General features: G+C 39.1%; 1 protein-coding gene across 1 annotated transcript in view; it reads left to right on the forward strand.

The window, feature by feature from the left end:
- lin7a (lin-7 homolog A (C. elegans)) overlaps positions 1–17,677 on the forward strand; it is a 76,875-nt gene that overhangs the window by 29,203 nt on the left and 29,995 nt on the right. Inside the window, exon 2 of the mRNA XM_041780679.1 lies at positions 3,078–3,196. Coding sequence (XP_041636613.1) covers positions 3,078–3,196 — 119 coding nt within the window. The remainder of the gene's footprint in view (positions 1–3,077; positions 3,197–17,677) is intronic.

The raw sequence follows: 17,677 nt of genomic DNA on the forward strand, positions 1-17,677 counted from the left end.
TTCACAGCAATGTTTGCATGCTTGATTTGTATTGATCAGCCCCTGCTGGGCATCCAAGCCTAGCTGGAGCTGTGAAAGTGCTTTAAAGTCTCTGTTGCTGTGTCATGCAGTGATATGAATCTAATCCCTATCTTAGTCTGATACAGATAGTCAAATAAGGCAGAGACTCTCCAGGTTAAACAACTGCACAATATGCACAGGTCCACCCGGCATCATCAGTGCCTCTCAGCTGATTACTGAGGCGACAATCTCCACTGCTGTAAATAAGGCCAATACTGGTGTGTTAGAGCTGTAGCTCCCAAAGTGTCCACTCAGGGAGACTGAAGAGTTCACTGCAGCTGCAGCTTCTGGATGGAGAAATATGAAATATCTAACAACTATCCTCACATCATTTCATCACTGCCTCTCTCCTGTCTGCAGTTTGTTGGTCCAACAAGTTTTGATCATTCTTTAAACCCGCTCAGTATCAATTCTGACATATTTCCTAAGTGATACATCTGATTGACACTCAGTCTTTGTGCTCACACGCTGAGGTTTTATCATTTCAGAAAAGGTTATTACGGAAACTTTAATCAGACATTGGAATTGTGACCTCTAGAGCTGTTTATTGTTGTGAACGCAGCATGAAACCTCTTGCATGTATGATGGAGGTGTATGGCTGGTTAGCTGTGCTGTTAGCATTAGCAGCACTAGCTCTTAGCATTGGTAATGTTTACAGTGCTGTGGTCTGTGGTACTGCCTGCACTGTATGGAACCCCGAGTTCTTCAAGCCAGCCCTGTTTCCCCTTAAGAAAAGTTTTAGGACTCACTGTGGATTCTAAAATCGCAGCTATGAAGAAACCTGACCTGACGTATCTGCTCTGCTAAACTAAAGAAGTGTAGCCTACTTCAGGATCAGTTTGTGCCTGAATTCACATCATACAGACACGTTCACCCAGGGGGAATATCAGTCAACGACTGCTGAACTGCACAGACAATAAGAATAACCAGATCTATTGTCTGGTTTCGCATCATTGAGCGGTGTTATGGTTTAATTAGTGACCATGTTAACTGGTAACTATATAAATGAGTCCGGGTTAATAATGGATATCGGAAATTTAAAGAGCCCATATGGCCTAAGCTTATCTTAAACATAACAGAAAATGTTTTAACAATGTTGTAACTATGACAACCGCTAACATTTTCAGCTGAAAAGTCATCAGTTGTCACAGTCACTTGTTAAAACATTACACCGGCTCTCCGACAGCATCATCAGAAGTTCAGGCTTTAGATTTATGATAGCTGGATTTTTTTTTTTTTTTGGTTTATATTTGGGCCTTTTAGTGCCTCTGTTAGATAGAGGAGGACAGTGGACAGACCCAGAAACAAGGAAGAGAGTGGGGAGAGACATGCGGTAAAGGGCCACAGGTCAAACCACTCAACCATCTGCGCACCTATGATTGCTTTATTTGCTGAGTTTTTTCCTGCTTTACCCCGCATATTTTATTTATGCTGAAATATTTTGCAATTGAAGCAAAAATTACTATTTTCTTAACTTGAATTGCAATTAGATTATTAAAAACCATGATACAAATTTGATTAAGCTTTTAAATGTCAAATGATAACATATATCCTCTTACTGCACATCAGACAAGAGCAGATGCTGAAATTATCACTATTTTTTTAAGAAATAGGGAATGAATCAAAAACCGATTCTGAGTTGGATTGTAACCCCCAGTACCAGAATTGAAAACCAGGATGTAACCTCTGATTTTGCAAACTGAAACCATTGCAGAACTCAAAGCCTGCAGTTCCTAAAGTGTCCACTAGAGGCTTGCCTGAAAAAAACAAGTAATCCCATTAGGTCCCATCATAAAAACGCTCACTTTTACAGAAGAATAAATCTTGTTTACAGCCTGGTTATCCAAACATTTTTGGTTTCTTTGGCTCATTTTTTTCTTGATAAATACTGAATGGGTGGTTTATTAATTTTTGACATTACTTTTTTTTTGAAAGGCCTTGAGTTACGCACCAGTTTGCATAAATATTGAGGTTGAAAATAGATAATATAATTTGATTGAGTTTGCTTACTGTCGGGGGGCATCGTAGCTGATTGAAAATTAGGTCAAGAAAAAGTATTTCCAGTGTGCTTATTGCCAGCTTTGAGCCTCAAAATGCCTCTTCAGGAACCACAGGTTGACATCACTGAGACAATGTCCATCTTGCATACAGTCTCTGGCTATAAACTGCATTTTTTTAAGTGAAAATTAAAGATGTCAGGTATTTTAATGTTGTATTGACAGCTATTAAAGCCATTAAGGAAACTGCAGAGACTAGATTGGTAATTAGTGAATAAAACAGTCATTATAATCCACCATTAATTGATTAATAATAATGGATAATGAAGATAAGTAGTGCCATTGCCTGCAGTTTAAGCCTCTGCAGCTTGATTGTAGAAAGACTTCACAGCTCTACAGTGAATCTACTCCGACTGTACGTGTGGTCACATGTCTCATGACACTGGCTGAATAAAACATGCTATTGACCCACTCGTCCCACGTCGAGTGATCGAGCACCAAATAACTTCCCTCGGCCTCCATTATCTGTGCTTGGCCTGCCAGTTTCAGAGGGCAAGAAATTAATCAGCCAAACTCATTCAGCTCAGGCTAATTATAGACGGAGCGCTCAGTAGACCCCAGAGTCACAGCGTCTAACTTGAGGCTTTTCGGTTTAGTCTAAATGCTTTGTAATGCCCGCCGGTGCCTCTTCTTACCAGGAAGTGTTACCTCTGAACAAATGAGCGCTTGACTTCCTCCCTGTCTTCTTTATTCTTATGCAAAAAGCCAGGCCAGAGCAAACGATCCATGGATGGAGCCGCTTTTCTATCGTTCTTGCCCCAGCTGGCCTTGACTAAGTCTATTTCCATTATCCCACCCATTGATTTGCTCCAGTGCCTTTCTCGTAGCAGTGCTGTTAATGTAATTGAGTGGGGCATTTTTTTCCCCCGCTGTCCTCTTGGCATGAGTACTCTAACACCCGCTCTCTCTCTCTCTCTCTCTCTCTCCCTCTCTCTCTCTCCCTGTCTCTCTCTCTGCCAGATGTTGCCAGGGCTATTGAGCTGCTGGAGAAGCTGCAGGAGTCAGGTGACGTGCCTGGTCACAAACTCCAGTCTCTGAAGAAGGTGCTTCAGAGCGAGTTCTGCACAGCAATCAGAGAGGTGAGTCCCGGTGAAGGACGTGAGCAGCTGGGCCGTGAAAAGCAACATGACTCATGACTTTTTCATCTCCGTTTTTATTTAATATCCGGTTGCTTTCTATTTTGCTGACCTGTCTCAACCTAGCAATCCTAGATGTGGTCTTTAAAATGTTCTGTGCTTGAATGCTTTTCAAAAAAGCAGTTTTCATGCATGAAAAACTCTGCTATTGTAATGATCAGTAATATTTTAGAGTATAGAAACTGACGATACTTAAGCAATTTCCTTAAACAGGTGTGTAGAAGGGGATAAATCCATCAGATATAGCAAGAAAAACCCTTTATTCTACAAAATCATTCACAACATATTAGTTAAATGTGGAATTTGCACAGTGTTCTTGAGTTTTCCTGCTATTTTTCTTCATTGAAAACAAGAAAAAACCCAATGTTGGAAGCATAGAACTTATTGTTTTTGTTGCTATTGCATCAAAATAGGTATCAGTATTGTTAAAATTTTAGAACTGTGGCAGCCGCTCTATTGGTTATGTTGTATTAGCAGTGCTGTAGTAATGAAATGGTAATAAACAATATAGACCAACCAATGGAAAATCTCAACCCTGGTCAATCTCTCCCTGTTACCTTATATGACTCAATTAAGTCCTGCTCACCAAATGATACACAAAAATTGCAAGCTAACAGCGGTCTCTGTACTCTCTGTTCCACTCAGCTGGTACGTTTCATAGCTTTCAGTATCGTGAACGGAGGCCTGGAGGGCAAAAAGAGTTCAGGACAGTGGCAGCTATGGTTGACTACTATGTCGAGTAGCAGCAGCAGATACTTAATCCTCCATCTCTTCAAAATGACACATCAGCAGTAAATAGGTATAATAATATAAACTCTACCGTCAGTCTAAAGTAATCAAAACTTAAAATCTGTAAAAGGCTGTCAAATATTAAAATATTTAATGTCAGGATTATTACAAGTCTGTGCAAACCAGGTTGCTCTAGTAAAATCACACCTCTATAATAAATTTAAAAATTGACAACATTAATTTAACTCATATAGAGTTAAATTTAGCACTTTAAGCACATCAATATTGGGCCACACTACATCAAGGTAAATTATAAGTGTTAAATATTTTACAGTATGACAGAGAGTCAACCTCATAGCAGGACAATGCATAGTGATAAAAAAATACCATTTGTTCTTTTAGAAAACCTGAAGTCAACACCAACTCAGTGGATAACTTCACTCATGGTGCAAATGTTTCTTCCATCGAAAACAACAACAATCCAGCAGAAACATTTACAAAAGAACCCCAGCAGGAATGACTGTACAACAAGCAACATCCAAACTAAACTAAATTCATCTAAACACTCTGCCCAAGAGTATGATGGGAAACTCCGCCCACACAAGCCTTAGATTCGACATTGCAGCGGGCAGAGCTTAGATCAGCTGACTTTTAGTTGACTGTGTTGGCTCTTTGGTTGAAATTTACTTTAGTAGAAGTAAAATTATCGATTCCAAAATGAGCTCAAAAAGTACCTAGCATTTATTTTTTCTTAAATGCAAACAACACAAGTTTGGCGTCTAGGCTCCAACTTTTTCACTCCTGGCATATTTATATACAGGGTTTAAAAGAAGTGATGATATATAACCCCTGTTGGAGCCTACAGGTGGATGCTTGGCAAAGGCAGCATGGCAAGGGAGGCAGAAGAAGAGACCAGAAAATTTTGGAGTTTAAATAGGCCGCCAAATTAGGAGGAAGGTGACGATGACGTATGATGAATGTGATTGGTGCGTCTCAAGTTCACTGGCAGAAACGGCTTGCGTGCGTCGCTTCATTTATTTCAGTAAATGTAATTAGTTACCTTCTGACCCTTTCATAATTTATGGAACAACCACTGTTATTAGAGGAAAACAAAGTGGTACCATTAGCCGTGGCTTACTTGTACTGCAAGCAGATAAATAAATGGATGCTTGTGCAGTGGCTAGCTTGGATGTAGCAATAGCCGCAGTTCTATCAGAACTGGGCATTGTATCTTTATTCAAAGAAGAGAAAAGAAGAAGAAGCACTGCAAGATTTTAGTCATGAAAAGATGTTTTCCTTTTCTCTTGACATGAGTTTGATTCACCAACTGGCTCCACTGTTAGTGACCAACGATAGTCAAGCTCAAGTTTACTTACTCGGGTTGCCCATTCTCGCTATGCCACGTGTTTTGTTGCTCTGATTGGCCCATAATGAATGTAAACACAGAATGTTTGTCGAGTCTCTGAGATTTTTTTCAGAGAAGTCTAGAAAGTCCCAAAAACAAGTCACAAAAAGGCTGGGAAATGTAAACGTGAAGAATCATTGGGATCAGCTAGTTATGTAGTTTACTCTGGTTGGTTGTGATTCAGACCAGAAGATTTTTCTGTAAAGAGTTACTCAAGTCATCATTTATTTAAAAGAAGACTTTAGTATATTACTAATATCTCCATTCGAGAGCATTTACTAGTCTTCATCTGTTGGTGGCGTCCTGCAACAAACCAGGAAAGCAGCGTACAGGACTCCTATTGAATAATGCTACCAGCTCCAATGGGAAGACTGCAGCAGTCTTTTTCTGATTAGACGTTATTGTGGAGGGGGGATGGAGGAAGTAAATACATTCTTTACTCACTCAGATGTAAGGACAGTTGTGTAAAGAAAGGCCTGGTTGAAATAGAATCACTGCCTCAATGTCTCTTTCTAAAGGAGAAGTGAAAAGCCGCCTCTGAAGTGTGCTCACTTATATGTAATGATCTTCTGTCATAGCTGAAAGGCTAAACATATGGCACAGATGGATTGATGCCTTATACATTAGACATTTGCTGTGTTTGGTTTCATTAAAGCCAGGCTAGTTTTCTGCTTCACAGTTCACGAGTCTGACCGCTGCTCTGTTACCAGTGTTTCCACTGTACAGATGTTAGCCTAGGGCTAGCGAGATGTTAGCTCTGAACTATCATGCAATGCTCCCAGTTTGTGTGGAGGAGTATGTTTGTGCTCTCTGACTGTGAATGAACTCAGCAGGATGTCTGTGTTTCTGTCTCTCTTTCACCCTCTGGTTTTATTTTCTCATACTTGAGTTTTCATCTGACATTAGATTCATACCATTCAGAATTTCATAGTCTCAGAATAAGAGCGGATTTTTCACTCCAGTTGAAACATTTTCCAAGTTTTTTTTTTTAAACTCTGTAGCTCTAAGACAATTTGTTTTAATCATACTAACACAAACTTTGTTTACATCATGGCCAATACCTCATTAAAGTTATCCTGTATTTGATAGTTTATAGTCAATAAAAAGAGCTACTTTAGCATGCTGAGGGCATGAAAATGAAGCTAGACTATACAGCGCTACAGACGGGCACAGCTGAGCTGTGTAATTTAGTGAGTTCTTGATGAAAATAGGGCACAAAGACAAGGTTGGTTTGCTACACGGCATATCGATATAATAATGTTGAAGTGTTTTATTTTCTCTCCCAGAAAGTCTCTGTGTTTGGAACTATTTTTGCAATCAACTTAAGTTCTTCAGTTATTTCTTTAGTTCTTTAGTTTGTGCAAAATAAAGCAGATTAGAATAAGACAAGGTATACATGAGCATATGAAATTCACATCGGGGACAAAAGAAAGCTCTAAAGGCTTACAAGATGATCCTACCTAACATCAAAACATTTGAGAGGAGTGCCAGTTTGTCTCACTGTTTCATTCACTGCGCCAGCTACGTTTGCAAGGAGGAAAAGCTGACGTTTCATTCATTCTATGTTGAAAATTGTTAGTAATAATATTAAGGGCCCGACTGGCTCTCCTGTTTGTGTTGCGGACTGTTCAGAGAAGTAATTTCAGTGACCTGTAGCATTTATTAGCATTAATGTCTGAGGTCAGAGGAGACTGTGTTGTTAAATATTTCATTGGACTGAAGTCCCTTTAGTTTGGAAACAGCTCCAGCTGTGACCATAGCACATTTACGCTCACATGGATATGTCAGGGTCCCTGCTGCTTTTCCTCCTCTCTTACCAGGAAGGCAAAAACAAGCACTGGCTTCAGACAGATATGAAAAAAAGGACAAATGTGGTGTCTGAGAGGAGGCGATTTGGTCCTCTGTTAGCCTTAAAACTTGGCAATAACAACCGGTTTGATTGGCCAGATGTGTGCCCATCAGGACCAAACTTTGATAAATTTGACCAAATGATATCAGCTGCAATTTTGCTTGGCAAAATCTCGTTGCTCGTGTGGAAGCTTGCATTAGCGTGCTAAATGCTTGGAAAAAAATGCACAAAATACATTTGCACAAATAAACTTACTCCTGGTGTGCAAGGACCTTTGTAATTAAAAATCCCAATATCTTTTGCCAATCTATTGGGCACATATATGTGCTTTTTCCTACTGAGCTTGTCAAGAACACCTAAGAACTTAACATATGAAACATGTTCAAGCACATTATTATCTATGGCAGTGGACTGGCTATTATCTGAGATTTGCATTTAGGTGTGGAGATTATTACGCACTCTCTTTAACATTAAGAGATCATTTCCTACACTTGAAGAAGCAGTCAATCCTATTTATTCATATTAATAGATTTTAATATTTATTAATGTTATCATCATCATTATTATAATGATGATAATAATGTAATTTATTTATAGGCACATTTAAAAGCACTTAAGGTTACCTTGAAAGGCAAAGTTAAAGCAAGATGTATAAAAAAATCAACTTACTGTCTGTTCATCTTTATCTGTGATAAAAATATTTGTGTCATCGGCATATGAAAAAAACATTTATTTGATATTAAAGGCAAGTCATTGGCACATGTATATAAGAAATAAAAGTGGGCCCAGCATGGAGCCCTGTGGAACACCACACTGTATATTACTGTAAGCTGATTTAGCTCCATACCAAACAACATGTTTCCTGTTAAGCAGATTACTTCTAAACCAGTGGTCTCCAACCTTTTACCTGTGAGCCCCTCTTACTTGTATAGTAGAGGAGCTGAGGACCCCCAGGACCCGAACAAACAAAAGGTGATACATGGATGCCAAAAATTAGCATGAAATTTAAACTTTTTCATTATTCTAATCCGTATGAAATAGCCGCACACTGTTTTCTTATCAAGAGACCTTTGCATGAACTATTCATAAGTGAATCAAATTTTGGCAACCTTAAAAATTAGAGTGAATCTAATTTTGGCAACCTTAAAACAGACAGAGCCTTGCGCCCCACCTGGACCCCAGCTTGGAAGCCAGTGTCCTAAACCATCTTGATCAGGTGTTTGACAAAGACAGCAACAACAACAAACTAAAATAAAACTAAAAATGAGCACTTTTCATTCAGCTTGTCTCATATCAAACTTTGAAATCAAATGCTGCCTTGCATTTTTTTCTTTTTTTTTTTACCTCTGCCAATGAGGTTATGTGACTGGTGGGATTTGTTAGTTAGTTTGTTTGTTAGCAACATAACTCAAAAAGTTTTGGATGGATTTTGATGACATTTTCAGGAAGTGTCAGAAATGGCATGAGGAAGAACTGATTAGATTTGGGGAGTGATCCGGATCACTGTCTGAAACCAGGAATTTTTTAAAGGATTCTTTACTATTAGGAGATAGGGCTAATGGTGGAGGTCTGCGCTCTCCGAGTGCTTTTCTAGGTTGTCAAGTGTCCCATCAAAACCAAAAAGCTTTACAGGAATATTGAATAATATTTTCACTGTCTTTACTCTCCCAGCCATGGGCGTAGCACAGGGGGGGAAGGGGTGCTGATTACCCATAATAGGGAGGGGCCCTTGAGAAGCCTGCAATGAAAAGTGTGTTTCTGTTCATTTATTCTTGTAATAAGTGTCATTACTGAATCAAACACGACTAAATGAATCAGTGAACAGATGGAAATTTGCATCCAATAAAGGAAAAAAAAACAAAAAACAGGAGGACCCCTGCTCCTCGCTTAAAAATGTCCAAATGGTGTCCAGCACTGCAAAATAATGCAAGTAAATTTAATTTAACCATAGCCAAAATTTTGCTCATGAATGGGGAAATTATGGTTCAAAAAACATTAAAAGGCATAGATATTTCTAATAACACGTTTGTTGCTTGGCTAGCCGGTTAAGGGGGCCCTGTGTAGTATTCTTTCTGGGGGCCCAAAATCCCTAGCTACGCCCCTGCTCCCAGCACCTCAGCGTGACAGAGAGGAAGAGCAAATACATTTGGATGAGAAACAAAATCGTGTGTAGTAAGACAGAACGGTGGCAAACTTGACAAAATGCTTTGTCACCTCAGCAGATAAGCGCCTCATCTCCACACTGCCTTTAGCTTGTGCGTGTAGCCGCTATGTTGCTGTGTTTGTCATAAGTCTATGAATCTACACAAAGCCTGCTATATCTGAGGAGTGGATGGTGACTGATCACAGCGGGGACTAGCTGCTCACTCAGTGCACTTCTGGCTATAGCTATGCAGAAGGCTGTTTGCTCTTGTATGATTTTGCTTGCTGCCATCAAAGATAACGCTTCCTTGTTTGTCTTTGTCTGATGGGTGCAAAAGTCTGGTCAACAGTGGTGCTTTAAACAACACAGAGGAGTGAGTGGCATTAATCTCTGGCCATATAACTAAATCTACGTCTGTACCTTTGAGCCGCTGCTGTGTAACATCAATCAAAAGTGACTGCGACATAATGAAAACGTCAGATTATTGCTCCTCCTTATCTGTGCTGGAGCCGAACAGAAAAAACTGAGAGGCATGGTGGATTTTTGACTGCTTGAGACATTCACACAGAAAACACAGTCGAGCAGAACACAACAGACATTTAATAAACTTGACAGTCTAATAAGCTGGTTACACTGAATTTTAATGAGGCAAATCAGTGGCAAAAATTGGTTATAATCACGTTTTACATGGCTGGACTGAAGTGTTAATAATAATAAACACCATTTCTTGTTTTCCCAAATGCTTTTCATTCACACGCAAACAGCCACCCACTGATCCATCATCTTAACACCATTTATCAAGGGTACAAAGCAAACAAGAGCTGTCACTCTACATGACACCACTACACAGGCTGATAACCACACGGCTGCTTGTGTGTTTAGTGTCCTGTCTGCTGTGATATATCCTAGTGAAGCATCACTCAGCGGCATGTATTTATTAAGCAAACAGGAGTTTGAAGAGCAGATAAACAAATGACAGATGCTCAATGGCCTCTGTGTTTGAAGAGAAATTAAGGGGGCATGTAAACTGTTCTGAAATGAGGGGCAGACATTCAACAGCCTTTATTATTTTAGGGAGAGGCTTAACTTTTTTATGGGGTGGTATTCTAAATTAAAGAGTTGTTAGATAAAATTTAACTGCTTCCAAATGTTATTATTTTTAAGTATTAACACCACACTGAAATAAAGGACATGTAGTCGAGCTGCAGAGATTTAAATCTTACTGTTTCTATGCTGCTGAAGTTTATCTAACCTTGTATTAGTCTGTGACATTTTCATAGCACAAGTCAGAGTTTCCACTAGACTTTATTGTCTCTGGCAAAAATGACAGGCAGTCACTTAAGAATTTTGCCCATTTAGAACAACATCTTTGATCAATAACCTGCATTTAACGGCAATAAAACTCACAAAACAGGAACACTGTGATACAGCTTTATGTCTGTGCTAAAATAGAAAAAAGAAACACGTTTCAGCTGCGCAGTGTGCGCACACATAAACAACAGCACTTAGCTTCACATTAGCTCCATTAGCTCTAAGTTAGCAGATTAACTGCTGCCATAACTTAGCAGCTTACAACAGCCAAAACCATCCTCGACTTAAAACACCAACAAATCGTCCCAAAAAATAACTCATCAGGACTCTGTTAACTGAACACCACTGTAAAACTCTGCCTTACACATGAAAATTGAGTCTTACCCACAATAATCCCATACATGTACTCATAGACTGATGATCTCAACTGTAACCTCAGCTAAAACAATCAAATCCAACCCTCATAATTTCTTCAGAGTAGTCCCGAAGAAAGACAAAAGTGTCCACTGTGCATAGTTCACTGCTGTCCTCCTCTAATCAATTGATCTTCCCTGCAGCAGTGTTAATTTTGACAGCTATTTTTAATTTTAGTCTTTTGATTACATGTCTTTTAGTTTTAGTCACATTTTAGTCATTTCTACTCTTTTTAGTTTTAGTCTACTTTTAGTCCATAAAAAGTCCTCTCATTGTAGTCTTTACTTTTAGTCCAAACATTATTCTCTAGCCTGAATCTGGTACCAAATCATGGTAGTGTGTTCTATGCACCCTGCCAAACCTGGGGTCCCTGCTTTCTACAGATGAGAGACTGAATAGATACAGATGCATTGTGTTTTGAAAGATTTGTCCACAGTGGAGAACTATCATGGATTTTTAATGTCTAATGAAAACTAAATTACATTTTAGTCTAGTTGTAGTCATCTTGATGAAAACTAAACTTACTTTTTGTCCGTTTTAGTCAGCACAGATCTATCTTTGTCTAGTCTTAGTCTAGTTTGTATCATGGAAAAAAAGGCTGTCAAAGAACATTTTTAGTCATAGTTTTAGTCGACGAAATAAACACTGAAATGAACACAATACTGCTGCTATTATAGGCTAGATTAGCCAGAAAACTCTGAGCTAGTACTCCCAGATACAGAGAAGTAAGATGGTGCTCTCATTACCAGCACAAATGACCTATGCCTTTCGGCATGACATGATTCTGTGTTGAATACAGTTCCACCTCATCAGAGAATTTGTCATAGGTAGATTTACCCACTCATCAAAGTCCGCTACAATTCTCTGCTCAACCCAGACCCATCCTTGTCCCGGCTGCTGCATCTGTGATTATGCTGCTCAGCTTTTTGCAGTTCCCTTTGTTTCCCACTGATTTCCCTTCATAGTTTTTAGTAGCTTAGTAGCTAAACTACTAAATCACTTGCTACCAAATTTTGAGCACTTTAATGAATGCACTCATTTGGTGTCTTCAGGGACAACACTGCAGAGCACGCTGTGCTGTTAAAGAAGAAAGGGTGTGCTCTGTTTACCACACATGACAGAATGAGTGCAATATGGCATGCTACACTATAATTCTTTAGGCTCAGTTATCTATTTTTAAGATCCTGGGAAGCTGAAATCAATCAAAATTGAAACTCAATTCATCACCCGCAATACTCCCCTTATGGCATATTGTATTTTACTTGTAAAATGTATGACCATCAGTTAAACAGGATACACTTAAATGGTGCAATAGACATCAGGTTATTTGTCTTACTTAGTTTTATAAAAGTTGGGATTAGCTTTACCTTATAACTGTGGAAGTTACTTTATTTTTTAGCTCCAGTCTCAGTATGTTTCTGAAAACCTCACTAACACTGACAATAACACCAATTAGGAGAAAGTCAGAGCATCACATAAACTCCCCTGACACCATGTAGAGAGGCAGGAAAGAAGAAAGCTCCTCTCTGCTCCTTTCACTGCGTCCAGCTCTGCTCTGGCACATCCTGACACCAACTGCACTGTCTGGCAAACGGCTGGCTGATCTCAGTGCCAGCCGCTGGAGTGCAATGACAATGATTCTCGAAAACCCTCTGAAAAAGGAGCCTCGGCAGGAGCAGCAGATGCCTAAAGATGCAAACCACTTCTCGCACAAAGAGTGGGGTGAACACAGTGCCCAGGACATCTTTCATACACCGGGATTTTTGAGTAATTGCAGGTTTATGAGAGCCAACGATACGACAGGTTCTTGGCCAGCTGAAGAACAGGTTTTAAGTACACGCTGTATATTATTATTATTATTGTTATTATACACAGCATTAAAGGAGCTCTCATTGTGGAGTATCACAGTTCTTCACAGCTGCATCCCCGGAAGCGCCCTCCGCTTCAATCGGAAACAATTAGACGAGACAAACTCAGCATGGAGGGGAACTCAGTGGGAAAACAGCAGTTAGCCTGGATTTAATGGCCCTGATATGCAAGAGTCATTCTGAATGTGTTTGTTTGTTACAAGAAAGAGCATCCTCAAGCTCAGGGTTCATTTACCACGTGGCATTGCTCTATTTCAGACACAAATAGACGTGTTTTTAACATTAACAGCTCTTTGAAGACACACAATGATACTTTTCCTTCAGTTTTAGCCATTTAAGTGCAGTATAAAAACATCTTTTCAAACATTTATCAAATAAATAGATGCTTCTTCAGTTTTCCACTGGTGCAAGTCCATTATTATAGTTCGTTTTAATGTGCAGCAGCTTCAAAATGACTTCATATTGTTGGTAATAATTCCCAAGACAACTCCAGTGTCTATTATCCTTAATAGGGATGCACAGGTGTATCTGTGTCCCATCTGGATCAGCTGATATCAGCCATGTTTACAAACATCAGCCATCGGCAAATCGTGGTTTGAACGGATATCACCAATAGAGTAGCCATGATACCAGAATTTTGAATTCTGATACAATACTATGTCAAACAAACAATATGAATACCTGTTTAAATGCCACAGCAACAAAAACTGATGACATTAATTATTAATTTTTTAAATATTTCCAACCCGTACATTAGAAAGGCTTGACAGTTTTTTTCTTAAATAATATATACAGGTGAAGCAATGTCAGCTCAGTTAAACAAAAATATGTAATGTGAAGGTAGTGATTGTATAAATATCCACCCCTTATAAAGTGTCTGACCTAATTCAACAGAGGTCCAGCCAGTTGGTGCTAGTAGTCTCATTATTGGTGAAATGGGATCACCTGAGAGCATTGTATAAAGGTGTATAAGGACACCTGTGTCTGGAAGATCCTGGTTAGTCAGTATTCCTGGCTACTATTACACCATGAAGACAAAAGAACACTCCAAGAAACTCAGAGAAAAGCTGACTGAAGAGTATAAGTCAGGAGATGGATACAACCCCAATTCCAAAAAAGTTGGGCGCTGTGTCAAATATAAATAAGAAAATGCTATGACTTGCAAATCTCATAAACCCATATTTTATTCACAATAGAACATAAACAACACGTCAGATGTTGAAACTGAAGCATTTTGTCATTGCATAGAAATATTAGCTCATTTTATATTTGATGGCAGAAACACATATTAGAAAGTAGGGACAACAAAGGCTGGAAAAGTAAGTGGTACAAATGAAAAACAGCTAGAGGAGCATTTTGCAACTTATTAGGGCAACTGGCAACAGGTCAGGAACATGACTGGGTACAAATGCAGCATTTTAGAGAGAAAGAGCCTCTCAGAAGTAAAGACTGGCGAAGGTTCATCAATCTCCAAAAACTGTTTAAATAGTGTAGAACAATTTCAGAAATTGCAAAGACTTTGAATATCCCACCATCTACAGTTCATAATTCAATTTTCAATTCAATTGTATTTATATAGCACATTTCATACAATTGTAAACTCAATGTGCTTTACAGAGGATCAAAACAGACACAAAACAAACAAACAGCAACAAAGATACAAGAGTGAGTCAAAAAAAAAACAGAAATTCCAGAAAAAATAATTAATGAGCTCGGACACACTTCGCTCCAATTTTAACAGCATTTTGCATTTCAGTTTTGGGGTCTCCTAAAAGGAGCATAATGTCATCTGTAGATTCAGAGAATCTATAGAAATCTTTATGCAGAGGACCAGGCTAAAGATCAGTATTGGATGCTTGTGACCATCAGGCCCACAGGTAGCACTGCATTAAAAGAATGTTTCTGTATGGGAAATCACTGCATGAGCTCAGGAACACTTCCAGAAATAATTCTGTCAACACAGTTGATCATGCCCTTCATAAATGAAAGTCAAAACTTTGTCATGTAAAGAAGAAGCCACATGTGAAAATGATCCAGAAACACTGCTGTCCTCTCAGGGCCAAAGCGCATTTAAAATGGACTGAGGCGAAATGGAAAACTGTTCTGTGGTCAGATTTATAAAAGTTTTGGATTTTTCATTAATTTTTATTTCGTTTTCACTTTCTGTGTTTGGTTTCAGTTTAGTTTTAATTAGTTTTTAGTTCTTAGTTTAGTTTTTATTTTGCAAAAATGCTTTGTTTCAGTTTCATTTTTATTAGTTTTAGTTTTTTCAGATGCATGTCAGGGCTGAGGGAATGTCATACCTTTTTAAAAAACATATTCAAACAGGCTACTCTTCACTTTTCATTTTATTTGTTTAAAGATTATGTTTGAATACAACTCCAAACATAAAACTGCCACGGTATGAAGTCTTAACCAATCAATTCAGGCCATTTTACTCTCCCCAGACTCGAGTGTAGGTGCCTGTCAATATGGTTGTGTCAAAGACTAAAACTAAGAATATTTTGTCTCTATTCTATTTTAGTTTAGTTTTGTAAGCGCACTATACAGTTTTAGTTAGCTTTCATTTTTTCTGTAAGGCTGAGTTTAGATTTAGTTTCAGTTAACTAAAATGATTTTTGAATTTTAGTTTTAGTTATTTAGTTAGTTTTAGTTAACTATGATAACCTCGCTGTGGTCAGAGGAATCAAAAATTGAAATTACTTTTGGAAACCACATATGACATGTCCTGAGGTCTAAAGAGGAGAGGGACCATCAGTTTACAGTCCAAAAACCTGCATCTCTGATGGTATTGGGTCGCATTAGCACCAAGACAATGCTAAGCTACATACCACATTGATCACAACAGCATGGCTTCACAGTAGAAGAGTCTGGGTGCTGAACCAGGCCTTTCACCCATAAAAACATAGGAAGCATCATAAATCAAACTTTGGCAAAGAAGACCCAGGAGTATTGAGCATCTAGAATCTTGTATCAGACAAGAATGGGACAACACTTCTCTCCCAAAACTGTATTAGACCCTGTGTAGATTTTTCCCACTCCACACTCTAAAACAAGTTGGAATTACCTTGATTGCTCACCCACCCTCCTCATTCCCCCCATCCATTAGTGTTAACGTATTAGAATTTAAAAGGCCATAAATCTCAGGTTAAACTGTAGGACCGGCCCTCCTGCAGTTAATTTTGATCACACGCACCTCTTTGACATTTCATTATTGGCGCTGACCTTTCTTTCAATCCAGACTTTGTGTGATTTGTGATCTGACCCTTCCTCCACACATACACGACGATGAAGCTCGTTTGACAGTCTCATGGTCCAATGCACCACCTGACAGGATGAACATAGTAATGTTATCTGTAGTCAAAGGCGTACATTAGGTCCATATTTTCATCCTTTCAGCAGTAGATTTCACAGAACATGAATCAGGCTTGTTAGAAGTGATTGGCTCCGTGGACGGCAGGGAAAAGAGCAAATTCAGCAAATGACAAATGAGACGGAGTTTGATGAGCCGGTTGTCTTTCCCCAGGCACATTTATCAATGACGGAGGATTCTCTGCGTTAGTCTCTCTGCATCAGCCTGAATGAGTTGTCAGGGTCAATCAGCCTTGCAAATGGAAGAGGAAGGACACAAGACGAAATGACTGGAGGAGCTAACCAGCTGGAAATGATGGAGAGCGGGAATTCAAAGTATATTGGGTTAGAGAGTCCCACTTGACGAACAGGGGAAGTTTGAAAAAAGCAGGACCGGAGCGACTGCATCTTTCATCAGCGTTAACATCGAGGTTGATTTTCCACTTCGGCAGAGATTTTCAATCAACATAATTGACTGTGTTCTTTTTATAAATCGAGGGCGGAGGATTTAATGTTGACTCCATTTTGATTCAGCTGCCTCCCACATCACATTAAGCCAAAGGATGAAAGGTACATTAAGTCGGTGTGTGCAAGTTCAATATTTTCCCTCAGTGTCATGGTTCGCACCGCCCAGCGGGGATGTTTATTGTCGAGTCCTCTTCCTCTGACAACAACATCACCAAGGCTAAAGCCTCTCTCTTGACCTCACTTTTACCCATCCCCCTCCCTCCTCTTCATCGCTGTGACTCAGTAAAAGAAGCCATGGTTACGAGCAGTGATGTAACATTAGTTCGCCCATGAGGCATCTCTTTCTTTTCTCTGGCTTTGTGGTGTCTTTCGTGTAGGTGGCTACACCAGCGTCCTCTTAGGAATACTGCCTTTTCGTGTTCATATTTCACCAGATTCACTGCGCTGGGAGAAACATGGAGCAGAAACGTGCTGGCAAAGATCGAATGAAAGTGTTGGTGTTTCTAGAGATGGAGGTTGAAGACAGCCAGGACAGCCAGCCTCCTCAGACTGACTTTCAAAACATTCAGCTTGTTTTTCTACTTGGTTTTGTGGGTGCTGCATTAACTTTAAATATGGGAAGAATTTTAGTATGTGTATACTCCTTTAAGCTTGAAATACTTGGAAATCATTAGAGATGTGAATCTTTGAGTATCTCTTGATTCTGATTCTGGGGGTAATGACTCAATTTAGAATCACTTTTCAATCCAAATTGATTCCCGATTCATATATATTTTTCATAAACAGGTACTTTTTCAGCCCATTCCAGTCTGCTGTGCACTAAAGGCTGTAAATTAAAATTAAAATGCTTCATACCACATGTTCAAACAAAACATTTTTAGCCTGT

Source organism: Cheilinus undulatus, linkage group 23, assembly GCF_018320785.1.
Source record: "Cheilinus undulatus linkage group 23, ASM1832078v1, whole genome shotgun sequence".
In the NCBI taxonomy this organism is placed as follows: domain Eukaryota; kingdom Metazoa; phylum Chordata; class Actinopteri; order Labriformes; family Labridae; genus Cheilinus; species Cheilinus undulatus.